The 24,953-nt window shown below is 35.2% G+C and overlaps 1 protein-coding gene across 2 annotated transcripts in view; it reads right to left on the bottom strand.

Moving 5' to 3' along the window:
• LOC113395260 (glutamate receptor ionotropic, kainate 2) overlaps positions 1–24,953 on the bottom strand; it is a 75,859-nt gene that overhangs the window by 13,198 nt on the left and 37,708 nt on the right. For both annotated transcript variants that reach the window (XM_026632827.2, XM_064219867.1), the window contains exons 2-5: positions 5,734–5,844; positions 4,215–4,376; positions 1,609–1,740; positions 566–697 (exon numbers count right to left, since the gene is read on the bottom strand). In XM_026632827.2, coding sequence (XP_026488612.2) covers positions 566–697; positions 1,609–1,740; positions 4,215–4,376; positions 5,734–5,806 — 499 coding nt within the window. In that variant the 5' untranslated portion in view covers positions 5,807–5,844. The remainder of the gene's footprint in view (positions 1–565; positions 698–1,608; positions 1,741–4,214; positions 4,377–5,733; positions 5,845–24,953) is intronic.

Here is a 24,953-nt window from a genome sequence, read left to right as displayed (position 1 = left end):
ACAAGAAATATATTAACATACTAACTATTAAAAGTACTAAATATATATCATAATATATGACAACCATTGTTCATTCCACGAAACGAGCTCCCAAAGAACATTGTTCCTGTGCGCTCATTGGTTAATTGAGCATGACCGCCAAATCATTTCTCAGTATCGTCTTAAAGGCGGGATTCGTCTCGCTTATCACTGACCGCGCGCATCGACCAATAAAGCGCAAGTATTTTGTTCCCTAGGAGTTCGATTCGTGGAATGGAAGTACATTTCAATGGAAATACACTATAAAATTATAAATTTAAATTCGTGTAAAATGATTATTCATTCATTTGTGTCTCATCTTTTATATAGGGATTATCTATATTAATATTATAAAATTTGTATGTTTGTATGTAGGGGGTAATCTCGGAAACTAATAGTGCAATTCTAAAACAAATTCGACTGTTACAAGACATTATTCCTCAATGCTATGGGGTATACATTTTATTTACATATATTGTTTTATTTTCTTAATTAATAAATTGCGTGCGAAGCCGGGGCGGGTTGCTAGTATATATAATGTACCAACCGACTCCGTAGTCCTCATAGATGATTCCCATTCTTGTCCAGTTGAGGAAGGCCGTGAGATCCTTAAACGCTTGATCCATCAGTTCTCGGGAGGGGTACAAGTTGATCGTGAAGGAATCTGAACTGTTCAGCGCTGAGGAATAAACAACAAATGATTAAAACTCATCGGTATTTAATAAAGTTTATAAAATTAAAAAAAAAAAGCGATTTGAAATAATACATAGAAAAAATTAAGTATAAACTATCGTTAGATAGAAGTATCGTCAGAGACTTTCGAGTAATTTCCTAAAATAAAAATCACACCAAATCGGTTCATAAATGACAATGTTCACGAGCAAAATTCTACACTATTAAAACTATTATAATCAGTATCTCAGCCCTAAAGAGTCACATCATCGTTTTAAATGTAAAATCCCAGTATAAAACAAAGTCTTTTACCGTTGTCTGTCCCTATGTATGCTTAGATCTTTAAAATTACACAATTTGATGCGGTTTTTTTTAATAGATAGATTGATTCAAGAGGAAGGATTATGTCTATAATACATGCACAATATATCAGAGAAACTGACAATTTTAGAGGTTTCCAAAGAGATGTCGTAAATAAACACATTTTTTGCGCTTACATTGCAAACATTAGCTTAACCCTACGAGATACATCAAAATAATGTACTACAGTAACGAACATCTAGAATGATCTTCAAATAAGTTCCCGATGGTATATATCTATCTCTTAGGGATAACCCACAATAACAATGTTTTTTATCCTTTACTTTTTACGAGAAATAATGGCTTATTTTCGAAGTGATTTTAAGCAATACAGAAATAATCCTTTTCCAATTCAGTACTTTAAATACATTGTGCATTGTGTGAAAAACTGTGAACGTTGTAAGACATTATGTAGTATATTTAGTATCAGCATTGCACCCGTTCGAAGCCGGGCTGAAGTCGCTAGTTGTTAATATAAAATAAAAAAGATATTTCCTTTATATACGAATTACTCCATCCATGCAGGATAAGGGTATTCAACACAATGTCCATACTTACTTTCAACGAAATGTGGCGTCACAGTCAAATATGGAGCGTGCAGCGATTTACACATGGCCGATAGGGTCGACCCTAACAGCGGGCCGGCGCTGCTGAATATGGCTATAGCACCCGACTTGATTTGTGTACAGGCTGAAATAAAAAAAATATATACAGGTTTATTGGTAATTCGACGTATTCCCGTTAGGAGGTGATAGGGGTGACTATTTGCTATAATTTTGACCCCAATATGCATAATGCAAAAGTGAACCATTTTTGAGTCATCAAGTTTTTTAGATTTTTTCAAAATAAGTCAAAAATGCAACTTAAAAATGCATTTAAAAACATTTAGGTATCATTTTACATCAGATTTTTACCTTCTGACTTTTAAAAAAGATTAAACACTGGTTATTTATCAATATTAAAACAGTAATTATCGGTCCAAATTTATTTATTATTTACAGAAAACGATATTATTTCAATATTTTTTTGGATTTTCCTCAAATCCCTAATTTTTTCCATAAAAATATTTTAAAAATAAAAAAATTATCTTTATAAAACTTGTCTTGCAGATTAGATTTATTTATAAATATTAGATTAGATTTCAAAAACATTACCGTTTTCTTAGCTCACCAAAAATGTATAACAACTTGGAACTTTTTTCAAAGCAACCGAAACAAAATGACCACAAATGACGCTGGTGGACATTCGATCGATTCAATCAATTAGGATCTAAGGTTGGAATAGGCTATAAGATGTTATGACATCAACATCAACATGCAAAGCTAACTATAAAAGACAGTGATGTCAGACGATCGCGATCCCATTCGACCAAACATACTTTTAATTGCATTCTGTAAATAGTTTATTATATGCTTTTATGACACAGAAAAATGTTAATTGTATATTTGAGATCCTATATAAAATTTTAGGAAATTGAGTTCCATTTTTTTATAATGGCGAGATGGTCCAGTGGTTAAGTACGTCTTAACCGATGATTGCGTGTTCAAACCCAGCAAGCACCAGAGAGTTTTCATGTGCTTAATTTGTGTTTATAATTCATCTCGTGTTCGGCGGTGAAAGAAAACATCGTGAGGAAATCAGCCTGTGTCTAATTTCAACGAAATTCTACCACATATGAATCCACCAACTCGTATAACCTTCTCCTCTAAGGGAGAAGAGGCCTTAGCATAGCAGTGGGGAATTTACAGACTGTACATTTTGAGTTCCATATGCCGGTTCTACTCAGGTCATGGTATTCTCTTTTCCGAACCGGTGGTAGTGTTTAGTATGTCAATAAATAAGTAAGTGCAATACTCCTATATTAAACAAAGGAATTTGATTTGATTTGATACACGATTGAAGACATTTTGTACGATAGAAAAATATAGCACACGTTTCTAAAAAACATCAGATTTTCACTTGGAACTACTTTTGAAATCATATTTTATTGTTTAAAAAAAAAACATCGCAAAGTTAATATCGTGCTCAAAATTTATTAAACAAAGTGTTTAGGAATCAGTTTTACTTGCTTACTAAAATAACAATCAAATCAAAACACAAAGTTATAATATGCACTCAAATTGAGTTATTCCAGAGGTCAAGTATTTTGTCGTCGATAACGCGTCGCGGCCAATTGAATATAATTATATTTAATTTTCGTATCGTTAAAATTCTTCGTACACTTATCATTTCGACGTTAAGCATTTTCAAGCCAGTAAAAACTGTTAAGGGTCCTCGAATCTACCACTTCCGGTAGCCATATTGCGTTTCCGCCACTCGACATCCGAGAGTTTCCTGTTTCGTGCTCAGTATTATTTTAATATATATTTATTTTATGAATGTCATAGTTACGTACAATAATTTCAAGAATGACAATTGTTTCATTTATAAAATTGTTTAGCTTTAGAGTGAGTACTCAGTTCTATTTATTTTTATTTGAAGATTGGTAGATAGATTGGCAGAAGGGCTTACTGATGGTATGTGGTCACCGCCGCCTATATACTGTGGATAAGTAGCAATTTACCGTCTCTTACATTGCGTAACAACCAAGTTTTTATGTCTATTGTGTCCAAGTTACACTGGCTCACTCACTTTTCAAACCGGAATACAATAATATTATTGCTGTTTGACGGCGGAATATCCGTTGCACTAAATTGAATAAAGAGCTACCACTAAACAATCATCATTAAAATCTTATATATTAATAACGTAAACCGATTTTTGTCCCAGTGATTACGGGACGATAGCTGCATATAAAAAATCGGTTATGGTCTCATTTGAAGAGCTCCAGTCGTAGATGTGCAGAAAAATAAAAAGGTTTCTTGATTGCAATTTACAAAATTGTTACGATTTAACAAAGAATTAATTTTAGATTTAATGTATTGCCAGTTAGAGGTACTACGGGTGTATAAGAAAAAAGAAAATAAAAAACGTAAACGAAATTAAAGTAAATTGTTGTCGACGAACTCCAATTCTAACTGAACTATTTGACATTGAAAATTTCATTTAAAAAACGTTTCATCATTTTGGCGCCAAATTTGACTTGCATTGTAACGCAAAGTTTCGCGTGGGACACACTAGTATTTAATTTAAGTATTGTTACAATTTGATATATGTTGGTTTACCTTTCTTGTAAGTTCGGAACGTGTCCCTCGCCGTGGTGTACTGTATGTCGTACACGAGAGTACTCTCCGGTAATAAACTTCGTTCTTTGTTGATCCTGTATACCGCGTACTTGAAGGCTAACTCTGCGCTACCACCTCTCGACTCCTCTGTGAATATTGCACCTGGAACATACGTAAACGTATGCTAGAGATAATATGCTCGTGAACAAGACATTCGTAGATAATGTCGAAATATCGAGCTCCACCAAATAAAAAAATAAAAAAAAATAAATAAAAAACATGGTAAATATCCCGTTTTAGATACTGTTAGTAATAAAAATAACCATGTTAATTTAAAATCTTATAGAGATAATAATTTTACACGGGTATACGGCCTCATTTATTAGCGTTATTAACTTTATATAGGTTGTCAGTTGAGAGATGGCAATTGTAAGTATAAGACGGGCGCGTATTCGTTACACAGCCGACTGATGGAAATATAAAGATTTAATGGCGTATCTGTCAGTGTGTGTTCCTTTGTTCAGTGAGGCACTTGGTCTTGGGACAGCGTCAGCACCAGACGTGCGTACTGGCTGAATTAGTAAAATCAACATGTCGGAAGACAATTTGATCATTTAGATGGCTATCCATTTGAATCTTCCACATATATATATGTCGAAGCATCAAAAAGTTTATTTACAATTTATTTTATTTTTTATTGTACAAGCTGACAACGTCAGTATTACGTTAAAAAGAAAAGAATCGAAACGTGTCAGGGTTGATTGAATATGAAAAAAATATATGAACAAAAACGACGAGACTTATATTTTTGGAAATAAATATGTCTGATAACGAATTAACACCTATAATATATTGCCCGTTTGCCATATATATATATATATATGTACATAGATAGCATACGGGCAGGAGGCTCATCTGTAACACCGTGAGCTTAAAAGTGCCGACCTTAGAGGAATGAGTAGGCTCTTATCTTGAGGGTTACCAAATCGTATCGGAAAGTTGGTTCCACGGAGTGTGTGGATTTCCGGATATCGAGGTGATCTGGATGGAATTTTAAATTGGAATTTCAAGCCGCTCTACTTTTAATGGAAGAACCTGGTACTGGGCTAGCTCCCCAGTTGTAACTACTGAGTTCCTTGCCGTTTCTTCTCGGTAGAATCTGCATTCCGAACCGATGGTAGATTCACTTAATATAGTTTGTTAATTGACAATTCAAAAGTGCTTGTAAAAGTTGAATAAACTAGTATTTAGATTTTCTATTTAAAGTAGCCCATAGATGAGAGCAGTACGACATGTCGGGCCGAATTACTAACTAAATACATTCCGACTCGACCGCGGCGGCTGACGGCGGCTGACGGCGGCTGACGGCGGCTGACGGCGGCTTTCGATCGCTAGAATCCTAACATCATTCTATTGCACTGGTACAAATCAATTCATTCTATTCAATTCGATTATATTATTAATATTCATTGCTTGTTGCAAATAATTGTTTGTTTCTTTGTATAAATAAAATACTCACCAATTTTGACGACCGGTGACAAAGCAGCTACAGCGTTCAACGTGACCACGAGCCAGCGCCATTCACTCCACATATTGCAGCATCACGACTCCCGCCGACAGTCTTCACCACCTGAAATCATTGTCCAAGCCAAAGCTTTAGGCGGCCCATACATCTACAATAATATTGCACAATATAGTTGATTGTACAGTATTATTAGCAGTGTAGGGATAATATTGAAAAATTGCGCAATGATTGAACAGAAGTTTGAGCGAGCTTAAATTTTATTGCGCAATATTTTTAAAATATTAATATGTATTGAAAATATATATATGACTCCAATGGTTTGTCAATCTTATTGCTAAATCTTATTGAACTTTTGGATCCAAAGAGGGTATTCAATATTATTGCACAATAAAAATATAGTGCAAAATTATTGTAGATGTATGTAGGGCCGCCTTAACTTTTATTTCTTTCGAAATTTATAAAATTAAAATAACATTGAAGAAATATTTAAACTTTTAGCAAATCGCATGGAATATTAAATTTAAAGGTTTTTTTATATCTACTCCTCCGATTGAAATGGACTATAAATCAGACGATCGTTGCACTGTGACGTCATTTCCGCAAGCGGCGCCGTCCATCGCTTCATTCATTCGTGATTGATAGCTCATTACAAAGTCAGTAATGAAGTGAATCATGAATTTTAATAATTTCCAAAAATCTACGATCGGTTCGAAATGAAATACATTAGATCTGAGAGTATATTCCTGATTGACCTTAGCGAGTCCGGCTACGGGTCTAGGGATTTCCCCGTGACCCGGGGAATTCCTCAAACGTTGCCGCGGCGATCTCGTCATTTATGATAAGTAATAAAATAAATTAAATACACACAAAACAGTGTAAAGAGTCACTCCATTGTATGTCGACATACATAATATATATCTATGAACATCTATATTACATTTATTTCAGTAAATTATTATGATTCGTACGTTATTTTGTTTTCTATACAAATAAAAAAACTATAGAACACAAAATATATAACTTAACAGCGTCACATTTTATTGACTGGCTTGACTTTAGTAGTTGTGATTATACACGCATACGTGCTTTTATTTTATTTTTTTATTTTATGTAAAAGGCAGGCAGACGGGCAAGTGGGCCACCTGATGATAAGTGGCCATCACCGCCCATAGAAATTGACGATTTAAGAAATAATAACCGTTCCTTACATCACACCAATGCGCCACCAACCTTGGGAGCGAAGATGTTATGTCCCTTGTGCCTGTATTTACCCTGGCTCACTCACCCTTCAAACCGGAATACAACAATGCTAAGTATTGCTGTTTGGCGGTAGTGTAAGTGATGAGTGGGTGGTACCTACTCAGGCGGACTCGCACAAAGCCCTACCACCAAGTAACACGCACACGAGCTTAAAATGTGAAGTTGACAATGTACAGTTGATCGTTTGCGTAGCTAATTCATTGGTAATCCTTATTCAGATGAATATGTTAGTTGGGCATTTAATATCGATAAAAAAAAACTGGTAAATCTAAAAGTACACGACTCATAGCTCAATTTAGTGTTTTGAAGTTTCACTCTTGATTTTCTGCGGCTGCGACAATGGCTTCCAAGCTGCTACTATGACCACCGGTCGTAATCTGTTCAAGTTAAGTACCATACTTAGTTATGGCACTATTTTGTTTCAAATACGGTGGCAGACTGGGAAATGTTACGTGGTCACCACTTATATACATTGTAAACTTCGAAACTATGATGTTACGCCTGATCTTGTGCCTGACGACCTCCGTGGTCGATTAGTGTGTACACCGGTTTTCATGGGTACGCCACTCCGAGATCCCGGGTTCGATTCCCGGCCGAGTCGATGTAGAAAAAGTTCATTAGTTTTCTATGTTGTCTTGGGTCTGGGTGTTTGTCGTTACTTCTGATTTTCCATAAAACAAGTTGCTTTAGCTACTTACATTGGTATCAGAGTAATGTATGTGATATTGAGCCTGTAGTTATGCTGGTTAAAACGCAACACGACACTAACGAAACTGACCTGCGTCGACTAAATGATCCCTAATATTTATTACAAGAAATGGTCTTTTGAAGATTTAAAAGAATGCCTTGGAACCATGTTTTTATCATCCTCCTGCCCTTTTCCGAATTTTACTTGAGGTCGGCGAAGCATGTCTTCTTCTTCCATACTTCTCTGTCTGACGTCATCTCACAAGTAACATGATTTCCAGCCATATATATCGTATCTTTAAATAAATAAGCCACTATAACGGATATTATAAGTTCAAGTGTCAGTTTGAAAACAGCGAAAAATCCAGCTAGACTTAAATTGCCTAGGCATTTCACCTATGTGATACATCCTATACGAGATATCTTTAAAAGTAGCCACAAAGAGTTCGAAGTTTATAATGATGTCGACTCAGAGAGCTAAAATACTCGGTTATTCACTTCCATGAAAAACTTTATCACAGTCTATCTGTTCAACATCTTCCTATTCTATGCTATGCTATTTTAAGACAGATATATTGTATATAAATATGGTTTTGATTTGACTTTGTCGTACTGACATATATATATTATAGATAAGAATATTTTGATGTATGTCTGTAACTCAATCACGGCACAATGGCTGAATCTAGTGTTACGAGACTAGCCCTAGCCTCCATACGGTGCTACGTCATAGGATATCATAATTAATTATATCATTAATAATATCATATATTATAAATATATAGAATTATTATTGTAATTAATTGATCAATAATTTGTACAACTTTAGTTAATATTATTTTATGGGATAACATTTAATACTGGCATGTGACACTATTTCTTATTTTAAAAATGATTGAGCTGTCATAAGGAAAACAATTGGAGGATTGTGAGGGATTTTAAAGAAATATAGAGAGATTGGAGCATCATTGTAAAAAACATAATTTTATTTTGCCATCCCGAACTACTGAAATTACACTAGGTAAAATTTTGATACACAGATTATATTCTGAAATGGGACGCATGTTACTTTTTAGCCCAGAATAATAAAGTTAAACGAACCCACTCCGGCTCGCGTGCGAAAGTTTATTAATAAGTAAAAAAATCAACGAGTGTAGTCAAGTAATTTCGAGAGAGAGGAAAAAAGGTACTCGCCGGTTAGGGAGCAGTAACTACGACTGTATCAGAAAAAAAATGAGAAACGTAAACAAAATTTAAGTAAATTGCTATCGACAATCTCAAATTCTAACTGAACTAATGTATATTATTTAACATTAAAAATTTCATTCAATAAAGATAACAATTTAGGTCCCAAGATATATGGCACATTTGCGATGCAAGGAATGGTTAATATTTCTTACAGCGTCAAATGGTTATGGGACGGCGGTGACGCCTACTATCAAATGAATCGTCCAATTTCCTATACCACAAAAAAATAAATATTTTCTAAAAGACACGGTGAAAGTTAACAATATGAATAAAATAAACATAAGTTGTTTTGTTAATTAAATAAATATTTATTAAACAAATTGAACGAATATAGAACAAGTTTGAAAACAGCAAACCTAATTCGTATACAATGACTGAGTTCAAGCACATCGCTATTTTTTATCTAGTCTTTGAAATAGTAGACGTATTTCATTCATTACATACTTCACAATTGTCTGTCTGATTGATTTTATTTTAAAAAAAAGGAGTACTGCCTTTAATTAATTAAGGAATTCCTAATATTTCTATTTACCCCTCCTTTTAAGCTTACCACTTGTGTTAGGAGTGGGGACGACATTAGCCCAAGAAGTAAGAATCGATGGCGCGACTTTTAACATTACACTATTGAAGCACGTTTGACAATAATAGTTTAAATTGCGTTATTTTTGAAGGAAAATAGCTTAATCTTAGGCACAAGATACACATTTTAATTTACATATAACTTAAAGCTTGGCACACATTAACTGTTAACAGTTATGTGTAGAATGGTTAATATTTTTAACAGTGGGTGGTGACGGCTCACCATCGCGTTACTCGTTTGTCATTCCTATTTTAAATAAAAAAAAAGGAACTTGGCGCTTTAGCCGTCCGTGCATTATCAACTATATGCAAATATTTGCTCGTACATTCGGATTACATGGCGGATGGGGTCTCGAACATTAATATTTATGACGTCACTAATGGCGTCGAATATTTGGACGTACTGAGTGCTCTTAGCCCGATGATCCACTGGATAAATAGCTTAGTATCGCTTGAGTTATTTTTCAATTGTACAAATTTTATTTTAACATCATAAACTTATCAAAGATTCTTCAATTGGTCGATCTATTTATACATATATCTATGCGAAATATCATTACGAGATCTCCGAAACTGTGGGTCAAGATCGAATTCAAAGGTCTTGAGACTCTGGGGCCACAAAAGAGAGAAGGCCCTGACGCAACAGAGGAGTGAGACCCGTAATAATTATTTTACATATTAATTTGAACATTTTCATTTCTGTCAGTCAGGTTTGTCAATATTATGTTTATTCTATGTATCACTTAACCTCCCCTAAATCCAGCCCTGCGTTCGATAGACTTGAAATTTTACAGTCACTATGCCTTATTGTGCAACGGACACGTAAATCCTCGGGGACAAAGTAATGTAAGCCCTCCTGATAACACGATGATCGGTTGAGTAGTTAAGACGTGAAAGCGTAACAAACAAACAAACATTTTTTTTTTTATATATTAGAGGTGGCAAACGAGCAGGAGGCTCACCTGATGGAAAGTGACTACCACCGCCCATGGACATCTGCAACACCGGGGGGCATGCAGGTGCGTTGCCGGCCTTTCAGGAAAGAGTACGCTCTTTTCTTGAAGGTTCCTAAGTCGTACCGGTTCGGAAAAACCGCCGGCGAAACAAACAAACATATTTCGTTTAAAGTAAAATTCCATACAGAAATTAGGTACGATATATCGACGATGTTGATTCTTAATTTCAATCTGTAAATCAAGATTTGTGGCTGTATGTATTTATGCAAATTATAGCTTCACATAGCATCGAACGGTGAACGACAATCTTTAGAAATATGATATCACATTTATCTCAAATTGCGCAAAAAAAAATAATTCAGTTAACATTTTTGGGTTTATTTTATATCTTAGTAATATTAAAACTTGAGATTTTTGGACGTAACGTATACGTTTGTTACGTAATCAAGGGCGGACGGGACGTTGTCGCACTGAAATTTAGAAGAGAAGTTCGTCTTTGTCGCGTTGTATGCTATTGGCGATGCAAAGATTATCCGCGCGCCTCTGGCAGCGAAATTTAGAAGTTAAAAACGCCACTTTTTAATATAAAGTGGAGGTAACATAAGCATAACATAAGCAGCCTGTAAATTTCCCACTGCAGGGTTAAGGCCTCCTCTCCATTTGAGGAGAAGGTATGGAGCATATTCCACCACGCTGCTCCAATGCGGGTTGGTGGAATACACATGTGGCAGAATTTCGTTGAAATTAGACACATGCAGGTTTCCTCACGATGTTTTCCTTCACCGCCGAGCACGAGATGAATTATAAACACAAATTAAGCACATGAAAATTCAGTGGTGCTTGGCTGGGTTTGAACTCGAAATCATCGGTTAAGATGCACGTGTTCTAACCACTGGGCCATCTCGGCTCGGTGGAGGTAACGTTAAGACGTAATCAGATTGATCACGATTACACACAGATAACTGTTGCTAATAAAAGTAGAAATACGAAACATTGAGGCGTTCCTGAATGCAGTACTTACGGAGATTCGGTAATAAGTTTTCATTTGTTTCCAAAAAATTAAATTATGGAGAACAAAATGGGAGACTGCTTTGAGAATAGGCAAGCCTAAGAGACTGCTTTAAGATCGATAACACAAATATTGTCTCACCCAACAAGGAACCACCTAAATCTAATTTATATTTAATAAATATTTTTTTCCTTGACGTAAATTGTATCGAAACTGTTAAAATGTCGTTCTTGGACAGCCTCATAATTTTTACACTTGAAGTGTCAATTAGAATCTGCATCGTCTATAGTTTTGTTATAAAAGAAAATGCATCAGTCAGCTGAGTTGATTGATTGATTGATTGATTGATTGATTGATATGATAAATAATGAAACAAATTTCAATAATTATATACCATGACAAAATTGGTTCGATTGATACGAAGAAAACAATTATGCATAGTTTTTGAGCTTTCGTTGGGTTATTTTTTGGGTTTGGATATTAGAATGAATGGAGAATATTTTGATTTTGATATATGTGAGCGTATTATGGAACAAACTGCCCTTAGAAAATGAAGTGCTGCTCAGAAGTTTGGATTAAAAAAGTCCTGCGCGCTAGGCGGCTATATTAGTTATTGAAGTGCATATTTTTACATATCAAACAAACCGAGACTAGATTTTTTTCAAAGTGCCGCAGTTTATTAAAATAGTCAATTGTAGTTTTAATATTAATTAAATAACAATATATTATGGACTAGTGATCTTTATACTCCCAAGATATGCTGTCAACCATGAACTCACTAATGGCATAATAACCTTGCACAACAGACAACAGACAACAGAAGCGTTTTGAACGCTTTCTGGGATCCTATGGTAGAACCTTAACATTGCCCAACAAAAGAGTTACAAACTATGCAGTCGACTTACAATAGTAACAAGTTTGTGTCTGTCCCTTGTACCAATGCTATGAGTATCACATTTTCACACAAAACCATTAACATTTACCGTACATACATAACATTACAGGATATACATTGAGAAAAAACAGCTTAGTACAGTCTGACCCCAGTGGCATCTTGGTTCAAGCGTCCTTGGCGTTGCTCGGATTTATTGGGATTTTTGTATTGCTCCAACTCAAATATCAACTATTAATGTGCGGGTACACGAAAGTGTTCCTCACGCAGTTGTGGCAATCACTAGACACTCTACACCTGTGTCTATTACACGGACGATGGTGGCGACGCTATCTTCAGATTCATCGGCCGAGCGGTAAAATTTAATTAGAAACACTGAAAGTAATAGACGCTTGTACAATGTTACATCGGTCGGACGGTAGGGACGCGAATAGCAGGCAGTAACTGCTACAAATATCGATTACAAAAATCCTTATTAAAGATCATTGTTAAATTATTGTTACGAACAGGGGTTCCTTTTGAACTTGAATTCTAATTTCAATTACGCATTCCATCGTTCCATCGATGTTATATTTGTTATATTTTCTGTTTCTCATCACTAGCCCGTCTGTCAAAAATATCAAGCTAACTTGAACAGGGTATAAGTGCGTGTACTTACTGAACAGCTGTAGGTATATATTTTACGACGACGATTCCTTGGTCGGGTTACTTACTTGGATTTAAAGACTCTCATAAGAATATACACTGTTTACTTAAAATATTTTTTTTTAGAGATGTACGAAATGTTAATAAATACTATACTTTATAATCAAGCGACATCAGAATGGTATGGAAGCTTGTCAAAGCGAATCGAAAATTATAACTCTCGAGCGAAGCAGCGTTAGCAACAGAGTTCTGAACAACAATAATCCGACTCCGGCAAAGGTAGACGAAAATGATTTTAGCCGCTATATACATTTACTCCGTTCCAACCATAAGAGTTTAGATTAATCTGTGATATTCACTATGGATTTGCGAAAAAATGGCGTTTTGAACGTCGACGAAACCGTTATCGGAATTTTGGAAGTAAAATTAAAGTGGTTAAGTGTAATAGTGTTGTATTATAAATAAAGATATATTAATCATAAACTCCTAGTAGTGCACGATATAGCTGAGTTATTAGCGAATCGCATGAAACACGTAAAACTAAGGTTAGACATCTATGTATGTTCAGCATGTAGGAAATACTACGTTAGATCAACTTTTAAAAATGTTACCACTCCGTAGAGGTAAAATTCATATTAAGTCACTAACATTTACCCCCATTTGAAGTTGAAATTTTCAAAAATCCTTTCTCAGTTAGTAAGTCGCAAAAGGAGTAACTATGCTACAAGGTAATCGGGCCAATAGTTTCGGATAACTCGTGATAAGTGCCATTTAATAAATATCGGACAACATCACATACCTCACTCTGATCCCAATGTAAGTACCTAAAGCACTTGTGTTAAGGAAAATCAGACGTAACGACGGTACCACAAACACCCAGACCCAAGATAACATAGAAAACTAATGAACTTTTTCTACATCGACTCGGCCGGTAATCGAACCCGGGACTTCGGAGTGGCGTACCCATGAAAACCAGTGTACGCACTACTTGACCACAGAGGTCGTCGTAGTCGTCATAGTCGTCGCCATTTTGCTTATCAATTTTCTGAAAACTTCCAATTCACAGTGAATTTTTCTTAGTTTTTCTTTCAATAACAATTGCCAAGAAAGGATAGTTTACAAAAAAATATATTTTATCGGTAAAGTCGTTCTCAAGTTGTGGCTCAAACAAGGGCTGCGCAAGCGGTGCTGAGACGACCCCGATGATACGGGTGGGTACCGTTACTTCACGTAGGGAAAACTCGCGTTTAAACGTAGAAAAAAAAAAATGGCGTGGCCCATATAAATAGGGGTTCATATTTATATATATAGAATATTTACCTACATAATGCGTTCACATTGAAAGATTGTACGAAGAAAAATTGTAGTAGGTATATTATTGGGCCAGTAACCTCCCGGAGCTAACACAGCACCCCACTTGCCATCACAATCGGTTCACGGTTCAGGAACTCACAGACTGTTTATTTTTCTATTATTATTATATTAAAACGTAATTCAATTAAAAGACGGTTCATTAAATTGTGTCGGTACTGACCAGCTGACCACAGATTACATAAAATTGTAATTGTCCAACCAATATTATTAATCTGCATTTAATATTTTAAACGTATTGTTTATGATAAAACATAATCCTGTTGATGCGTAAGATGCAATTAATTTTTATTATAACAAGAATATTATTCTATGTGCAAAAACTCACGTAATTGTAATAAGTACTGCAATTGATATAAAATCTATTTGCTATAAAATATTTATAATTGACGGGGCATGGTGCGCCATCTTGTTTGTTTATACTTGTCCGAAAAGTGTTGCTATGGGATCTGGACATCGGTATAGTGATTAGTGATGCGTCGAGTCGCTGGTAGCGAGGCGGCCATCTTGGATCGACGGTAACATTTAAGTTTACCTGCGCTCCGCGTATATACGGCCACTGATTTTATTTTATTTTAGGGAAACAAACAATGAGATAATATACAATATTACATAAATCAGCTAAATTTACAATTACATAATTATTTAATCAAAATCAAAATATACTTTATTCGAGTAGGCTTTTACGAGCACTTTTGAATCGTCATTTAACAAACTATTTAAAGTAAAGCTACCATCGGTTCGGAATGTAGATTCTACCGAGAAGAACCGGCAAGAAACTCAGAAGTTACACTTTTTCAACGTTTAAAAATACAGTCGTGTTAGTTAAATACATTTATATATGTATGTAATATATCCTGCCTGGAAGTCAACGAGCATTAACTCCACGCTTTTTTATCATCTGTATAATCTTGTATCGAATAATAAGCCTTCTTTACCAATATATTTTTACACATTATTTGAAATTTACGAAACGGCACAGTTAAAAATTAAAATTAAACAAAGACTTAACATACATAAAATCAACTAGGTAACATTATACAATCAAGGAGATCAATAAACGTATACTAACGTAAAGCTTATAAGCTAATCTCGACTAATTCTTATATTCGAAATAAAATGTCCATATTCTAGGAAGTACAGCCTATATAAGGCCTCGACGAGCTGACCTCGGGGGCATTCGTTCGTTAGTTGTCGGAGGGTTCACTTGATTTTCAATCGTAACGATTATTATTATTCTACCTACACTGTTTAGTTAAAGTTAATCACCTGATGTTTATGTAAAAGAAACTAAAAGACCAATCGACCTCTTCTGATCTCTTACAATATATATTGTTTGGTTTACTACCTACTTTCACCTCAGGGAAAAGAGGCACGCAATTTGGCAACCGAAGATTCGACGCCGCGCCATCAATATTAATCAAACGCTATAAACAGTCCTGAAATATATTTATCAAATATAATATTGTGAACTGCTGTTCTAAAAAAACTTCAAGGAGATTTACTTGATGGTAAGGCTCTGTGCAAGCTCGTCTGGGTAGGTACCATTTATCAAATATTTTACCGCCAGCCGAAATATTTAGTATTGTTGTGTTACGGTTCGAAGGGTGAGCCAGTGTAACTACAGGTACAAGGAACATAACATGGTAGCTCTCCAAAATGGTGGCGCATATGCTATGTACGGAATGGTTAGTATTTCTTACAGGGCTAATGTGATTATGACGACCTCTGTAGTCAAGTAGTACACCGGTTTTCATAGGTACGCCACTCCGAGGTTTCCCGGGTTGGATTCCCAGCCGAGTCGATGTAGAAAGGGCTCATTATTTTTCTATGTTGTCTCGGGTCTGGGTGTTTGTGGTACCGTCGTTACTTCTGATTCTCCATAACGCAAGTGCTTTAGCTACTTACATTGGGATCAGAGTAATGTATGTGATGTTGGCCAATATATTTATATATATATATATTTATCTTTATCTTTATTTTTATAATGTTTTGTGATCAGTGATCACCACTTACCATCAGGGGCCCATTTTGCCGGCCGCCAACTTTAAAAAATATATATTAAAAAAAGAGAAATTCTTAAGGAACAAGGATTGGCAAGGTATGAAGCGCATGTTTCAAATTATAATTATATCGTTCGATCCACGCAAACCCACCCAATCCCAGTAAAGTGAGTTTAGTGAAAATAAATATTTACTTAAATTTAATTACACCGGGTTTGGCGAACGGGAATCGTCTAAATACTAATATTATAAAGTTATTTATTGATTGAGGAACGCGAACAAAATACTTGGTTAAGTCAAGCCTAACGACCATGACACAATTGACCAAATCATAAATAAACGCTTTATGAACGGTTATAAAAATCAAAGATTTTGTGTTTATATTATGTATTCCTGTGTTGTGCAATAAAGTATTTTAAATAAATAAAATAAAAGATTAGACATACTTAATAACTCGGCTCACATTAGCACTTTTGCTGAGTATTCAAAACAAATGAATACTTGGCAATATTTGAGAATTTCCTCATAATATATCAAATTTGGTTAAATAAAAGAAGCTTAAAGCGATTGAACGCTTGAATTTATTTGGAAATTCTTGCTGGGATTTAATATTGTCTCGGTCGAAATATTTTCATATGACTTTTTTCTGTTTATTGTCATATTTACAATCAGTCACAAGTACAAACGATACCCCAGTACGATGACTGATGAACCAAAAATCGCACCGGAAACGGAAGGGACGCTATAACATCGAAACGATCAAGAAACACTTTCGGCATTTTTTATTCAAAATAAGAGAAGAAAAGTTTTGTCATAATTTTATTCTTTCTACCTTTGTTTTTTTTAAACACACTCCAAACATTTTTTTAGTGATATTTGTTGTTGGACGAGTAATTGGGCCACCTGATGGTAAATGGTCACCAATGCCAATAGACAATGGCACTGTAAGAACCCATATTAACCATTGCTTACATCGCCAATGCGCCACCAACCTTGATAACCAAGGTGTTATATCTCTTGAGCCTGTAGTTACACTGGGTCATTCATTCTTCAAACCAGAACACAACGATACTCAGTACTGCTGTTTGCCGGTAGAATATCTCATAAGTGCGTACCTACCTCGACGGCCTTGCACAAAGCTCTACCACCACTTTACTACTAGTAACCACGTTTTTTTTTAAATCACCGATGTCACTGAGTGTTTATTATGAGGTAAATTTGAGTTTTTTGTTGTCACGTTAATAAATTCAATGCGTTTGATATTGCGATGCGAAGTTACTAATATGATAATATTATATTCTACACTCTATTCCAATGGGAATGGGAGAAATGATAAATAAACAACTTTGACCTTGAATTGACATGACATTTTAGTTAAGACTAGTGAGGAGAAAATTGTTGAGTGAATGGTTAAAGAATGCTAGAGAACGATATAATTTTATTGGTTCTACGTAATTTTTTAAATAAATTTTATATAAATTGCAAGAAAGGTACATATTCAAATTTTTAGATAGCATCATTTTTAGGCTTAAATAAAAATTAGGTTAGTTTTGATTTGGATCGTGGTTTTTCGCAAATAGCCTTATAACTTATAAAGAGGTAGTTATTTTAGTGATAAGTCATAGAAACACACTCACAATTTAATTTATATGAATAGATTTTTATTCCATCATTAATAAAAAGAAACATTGTATGTTTCAATAATGAAGCGGCATTTTCAAGACATATGACGTATTGTATAATACTAAGGTTATGAACAAATAAAATTTTATATATCTTTCAAAGAAACTCTTATTTTATCTTATATCTAAAACGACTTTGACCTTGAAATACATTTCTTAGCATTAAATATTATGAAAAAAAAAAAATTTAATTAAAAATAACATCTTAGTCTTAATCTTCAAACCGCAAAAAGTAACGTTCAATCAGCGTAGGCCGTGTTGATGGCAAATCAAAAGTCAGTAGGCAAAAGCAAAAGGTCGTAAATACAAAATCGGTTACAATTACAGTTTGCTTAAACAAAGCCAGGTCGTAAGAAAAAAACTTTTGTTCATTCCGAATAATATCTTACTTTTGTATTATTTTCAAAACTATAAAATAAGTGTTGCTTTGCATAAAACTGATCTATATTTTAAGATTTTTTATTTCTATAAAATGAATTAATTCTTTTAAATTGTATACCTTACTATATAAAACAATAACATTTTTATCGAACAATATGTAACTTTCTATATTATATTTCTATATTATATTATAATCCATATTATAACCAATTAAATAATTATATATTTAAAAAAAAAATCTAAACTATGTTAAAACTAAAATAATATTTCTTTATCTGTATAAATTTATTCATTCTCCATTCGTTTAGCGAACATCCTTAGTGGGGCCTCCATTTTAATTGTTCGTTCATCGAAAAATGGCGTTTTGAATGACGGCAAAAATATTTTCGTTACTTTGGAAGTCAAATTAAAGTGGATTTACGTAGTTAAGTGAAATATTGTCGTATTAAAAATGAAGATATATTAATCAAGAACTATTTGTAGTAAATCATAAAGCGGACTTCTCAACAAAACACTCGTGATATTGAAAAGTACGGTTTGTTTTGGTTCTTTCCTATTCCCATTGGAACAGAGTATAAGTGTGTCCTGATTTACAGCAGACAGGGTGAAGGCTTGGATAAACTGTGAATTATGTATACGTAGTTTATACACTTATATTTAATATCTAATTTCAAAGCCGTCTCAAGCTGTGCTGGGGCCCTTGGACACCCATAAATTTGGGGCCCTTTTGCTATATATTTTTTGGTTTAATTTGGTAAATTGTTGGTTCTTTGGGGCCCTCTCAGGATGGGGGCTCTGGGCACGTGCCCCATGTGCCCCATGGTAAAGACGGTAGTGCTTAATTTTGAAAAGGGTAACTTACAAAATTCTTGCTGGTTTTTCTCAGTAGAATCTTTATTCGAAACGGATAGTAAAGCTTTTAGACTCAAAAGTATTATTTAAATTTCTTCGGCATCGTCTCAAAAAACGCTGAGCCCGTAGAACGCCTTGTTCGAGGCAAAGTTGAAGGTATTAGACCTTGCGGTCGGACACCTTGGCGATGGACTGACGAAATTATATCTGTGGTAAGCGGACCATTACCTACGTGTACTAGAATACGAGCTGCGAGGATTAAAATCAATTATAATCCAAATATTCTTGATTCAAATAGGCTCATAAAATTTTTTTTGAATCGTCAAGGTACTAAGGTAAGTGAATTAAATTTAAAGCTTTAGATGCCACACGTTAAATAGCGTAACATAATTCTCTAGTTCATGACGACCACATATAATTATTTCGTCCTTAACAGGCATATTTGATAGAGCAACCCGGTCGGCCGGAACTTCTAATGTTATATCAAAAGTAACTTTAATAGCAGGTTCATCCCAAATCGGAAAACATCGACGGGCATCAGTTGCCTCAAATTGTGTGACGGCAGCATAGCGCTCTTCACCACCTGGAGTAAGGTACTTGCTACGGTAAAGACCTTTCATTTTATCGTTAATTTCACCAGTTAATTCACAATGCAATACAGCGTCGCCGACGGGTAGAGTTTTTTCAAATATTACAACTGCAGTTTCTAATTGTACTTCTACCGAATTAAGAGTATTAATTGAATCATCTTCATCGTATTGCAGTTTGACATTCGTTAATACCAAATCTAAACTTCTTAGCACTATTTCTTTGGTAGAACTTACAATCTGAAAATATACACGCCATTATAGCATTACATCTTGTACCTACACGGAAATAAGATGTTTCCAATAACGACAGAATGTGGTGTGATGAAATTTCCACTGACCGATAATTTCACCCAAGTCTTTCCTGTAAGTGTAAATTTTTCAAGATTTGGTACCAAATGTAGTTCATAATGTTTAGGCACGACATTTTTAGGAAGACGTTGAAACGGTTTGTTTTCTGGCATTGTCACTTTTTCTTTCAAAATCGTAAATGTGGGACGCGCTACAGAGACATATCGTAATGCCGCTCTGCCAAGAGCGTTAAGAAAAACATGTATTATTTAATTTAACTTATACTTATGAAACTAAGTACTTCTTTCTTGGTCAAATATAAGTAACATAATTCTGTACCGATGAGTTATATTAATAAATAGGATCACAGCTTCCGCACATTTCACGGTGACAAACTCAAAATTTATGCGCAACAATACTCGTTCCGTGTAGAGGCCTAAAAGGAATGATCTAGATTTTTTCGTTTCAAACACACAAATCTAGACATTATATACCGAAACAGACAGACAAAGGGATGTTTCACAAACAAAAAGCTTGCATAATGGAACAACCTGACTTTAGGCTGTTATAAAATTCATTCGAAAACCACCTTTATCTTCAAATAATAAGATCCAAATTTGTACGTTTATAAACGATATAATTCGTCAATATGTAAATTATAGGCTTTGGAATTCATGAAGACTTTAATTTATGCTTCAATATGGTTGAATGAATAGACGGCGTGGGTCGTTACTTGTTTGGAACAAACTAAATAATCATATCGGAAATATTTTGTTTTGTCATTAAACGTGTTACGCGATTTTGATATCTGCTGTTAATGTAAACATTTGACTTCGCATGTGCAAATCCCTTATCCTGTTCAAGTCCGTTGGGTTATTTTAAATAATCATATTGGAAATATTTTGTATTATCGTTGAACGTGTTACGGGAATTAGATATCTGTTGTTAGTATAAACATTCGACTTCTCATGTCCAAATGCCCCGTTCTGTTTAATTCCCTTGGGCTATTTTCAGACCTGGAGTAACAGTGGTATCTACAGACATGATGATAGATAATATTTAACGCTTTAATTGAGAAGAAAACGAGAATGAAGAAGCTAATAAGAAGAATGGAAATATCATTAGGACGTCGATAGTTTTATTTTTAAAACTAACATTGCTGGGATAAAAAGTAAACTTAAAATCATAAAGTCTAAAATTGTTAAGAAAAGAAAATCTTTTTGTTTGGACGATATCGACGTTTACTTCCAACGAGTTGTCGCCCGCGGTTTTGCACGCGTTTTAGGGGTAGGTAGTTAGGTTAGGTTCCAACTTGCTTAATACCAAATTTAATCTAATTCGATTCGGCGGTTTGGCCGTGGTAGAGCAACAGTCAGTCGGACAGAGTCACTTACGCATTTTTAATATCACTACAGGTCGCCCATTGGTCCAAAATCCGCTATTCGACCGATAATTCATTGCAAATAAATATCATTCATTCGAATGACACTTTGGAAAAATTAGGCTCAACAAGACGATACCTTATCACTTCTACAATAAAAAAAACAAATGTAAAACAAAATCACATTGGTGTTCATCTTTGACATGACGTCGTGGTGGTAGGGCTTTGTGCAAGCCCGTCTGGACAGGTAGCACCCACTCATCAGATATTCTGCCGCAAAATATTTTTTTTTTTATAAAGTCCAGACTGACTTCCAAATAAGTAACCTATGATCATTTAAGAGCACCGTGCAGCGTGTGTAACGTCTGACGGCGAAAACGTTTCACAGCTATCGCGTACGTGACTGGCCCGTACTGCACTTTTTTAATTAGCGCCATACTCATTTTGGTTACATTTTAAAACCTAACCTAAATAAAGTTCACGCTAATTAAAAAATGGAAGCATGACGCACTCGACCTGAAATGTAAAACAGGTAAAAAAAAACAACAGAGAAAACTGTGCAAATGTGCAATGTGATGTGAAACTACGTCTTAATGCATTTTATTATTACTAAACGTTGAATTTCCACAGCTTGGGTGTTACCAGATTTAAAATGGGCATAGATGAAAGTATTAGAATGCTATAGGCGATAGAAAGTTTCTAACTACCGCCTCAAGTGTCCGTCGATGACGATGACGACCTCCGTGGTCGAGTAGTGTGTACACCGGTTTTCATGGGTACGCCACTCCGAGGTCTCGGGTTCGATTCCCGGCCGAGTCGACATAGAAAAAGTTCATTAGTTTTCTATGTTGTCTTGGGTCTGGGTGTTTGTGGTACCGTCGTTACTTCTGATTTTCCATAACACAAGTGCATTAGCTACTTACATTGGGATCAGAGTAATGTATGTGATGTTGTCCAATATTAATTTAAAAAAAATATATTAATTTAAGTGTCCAAAATTGTGAAGCTGTCTAAGAACGACAGATTTGACAGTTTCGATAGAATTTACGTCACGGAAAAATGTATTTATTAAGTATAAATTAGATTTAAGTGGTCCTTGCTGGATGAGACAATAATTATGCTGTCAATCGCCTTGCCTATTCTTAACCAGAGTCCCATTTTTTATCCATAATTTTGTCTTTTGGAAACAAATGAAAACTTATTACCGAATCTCCGTAAGCACTACACCGAGTAACGCAACAATATTTCGTATTTCTACTTTTATCAGCAACAGATTTCTGTGTGTAATCGTGACTCATCTGACTATGTCTGATTACCTCCACTTTATACAAAAAAGTGTCGTCCTAAGACAATTTCTAAATGTCGCTGTCAGATGCGCGCGGATAACCTTTACATCGCCAATAGTACGACACGACATCACATCCGAATTAGGTACGCCTTCAAAATCATCAATATTTTTTTATTTCTTTCGCATACGTAATAATTTGTAATGTCATACAACCGAATACATTCGCTAAATGGACGACTTACATAACATCATTACATTAGCAGCCTGTGAATTTCCCACTGCTGGGCTAAGGCCTCTCCCTTTGAGGAGAAGGTTTGGAGCATATTCCACCACGCTGCTCCAATGCGGGTTGGTGGAATACACATGTGGCAGAATTTCGTTGAAATTAGACACATGTAGGTTTCCTCACGATGTTTTATAAACACAGATGAATTATAAACACAAATTAAGCACATGAAAATTCAGTGGTGCCTGCCTGGGTTTGAACCAGATTGTGTCGTACGACACCGAGGGCAGATGTGCTGAGAATAAGTATGATATCAATTAAATATTCATTTTATTCATAAAACTTCTCTGACGCGCTCGAAATTGCGCGAACCAGTTCGAATAAAGATATCGATGCTGAAAGAACAATTTAGAAGGGGCAGACTTACAAAACTGAGCCAAAGGGCCTAGAATGCGTGCATCTTAAGCGATGAATACGGGTTCATACCCTAGCAAGTAACACAGGATTTTTATACTCTTAATTAGTGTGCGTGGTCGATGGTGAAGGATAACAGAAGATACACATGTCTAATTTCAATGAAGTTGTGCCATATGTGTATCCACCAACCCTTGTTGGAGAAGCGGGGTGGAGTAAGCTCTGAACCATCTTCTCAAAGGGAGAATATGCCTTAGCCCAGCAGTGGGAAATTTTGCAAGCTGTTACTTTAGACAAATAAAACCCGCTGACTGGCAAAGTTACATTTGTTATCTGAGTGGAATTGTGTTTAAGTTAGGTATTTTTCCAACAACTGTCTTTATAAAAAAATGTAACAAGTCTCGCTATATGCGCGTTTTGAGTGCATATAGTCGTTAATCAATCAACTGTCATTCGACATAGATTCTTCTGGCCAGTCTATCTCCAAGGTAATACAGGTAACTACCCTAGGGCCTGATACGAAGGCAGGTTCAACATAGGGAAATAAGGTTTTAAGATTGGCAGACTGGCAGACTAAAAGTAAATAAACTAATAGTTGAATTTCAATAACGCTTTAAAATTCCGTTATTAATATTAAATGTTCAAATTTATAAGAAAATAGCCTCGTTGCTAAAGTTGTGTTATGGTAGGAAAAAATATATTCAAGGAAGAAGAAGAAATAAAGGGCACTCTTACGGGGATATGAGCATTGCCTAGGACCCGGCATGGTTAATCCAACCGTAGGGACAGTTAATAAACTACGATTTATCAACATCGGTCTTATTTACGTAACCCTTAGCAAATATAGACTGAAACGATTCTCTTGAAAATTATTTTATTCTAAACAAAGTTTTACGACTTTCCTTTGTGTAAGACAAAAGTTAACAATAACTTAATTTTCTTTTATGGATTCGTGCATCCGATGAAAATAATGTCCTTTGTAGGATCATTCTCGTGTTAGTCTGTTCGTCTGCCGCCGCCAAATTTAACCGCCAAATTTTATCCGTATGAACTGGCTTTATTTTTGGGCAATGTGTCTGATCTTGTGCATTGTCAAAGTCAAAGTAATACATGTTGCGTCCAGGGGCGATTGTTGGCTACATATATATATTTATGGCATTGGTCGACGGACGAGCATATGGGCCACCTAATGGTAAGTGGTCACCACCGCTCATAGACAAAGGTGCTGTAAGAAATATTAACCATTCCTTACATCACCTATGCGCCACCAATCTTGGGAACTAAGATGTTATATCCCTTGTGCCTGTGATTACACTGGCTCACTCACCCTTCTAACCGGAACACAACAATGCAAAGTACTGTTATTTGACGGTGGAATATCTGATGAGTAGATGGTACCTACCCAGATGGGTTTGCACAAAGCCCTACCACCAAGTAAAATAGATTTATTGGTATTCCAAAT

Source organism: Vanessa tameamea, chromosome 29, assembly GCF_037043105.1.
Source record: "Vanessa tameamea isolate UH-Manoa-2023 chromosome 29, ilVanTame1 primary haplotype, whole genome shotgun sequence".
NCBI classification, from domain to species: domain Eukaryota; kingdom Metazoa; phylum Arthropoda; class Insecta; order Lepidoptera; family Nymphalidae; genus Vanessa; species Vanessa tameamea.
Note: the sequence above shows the minus strand (reverse complement) of the source record. Positions and strands in the feature narration are given on the sequence as shown.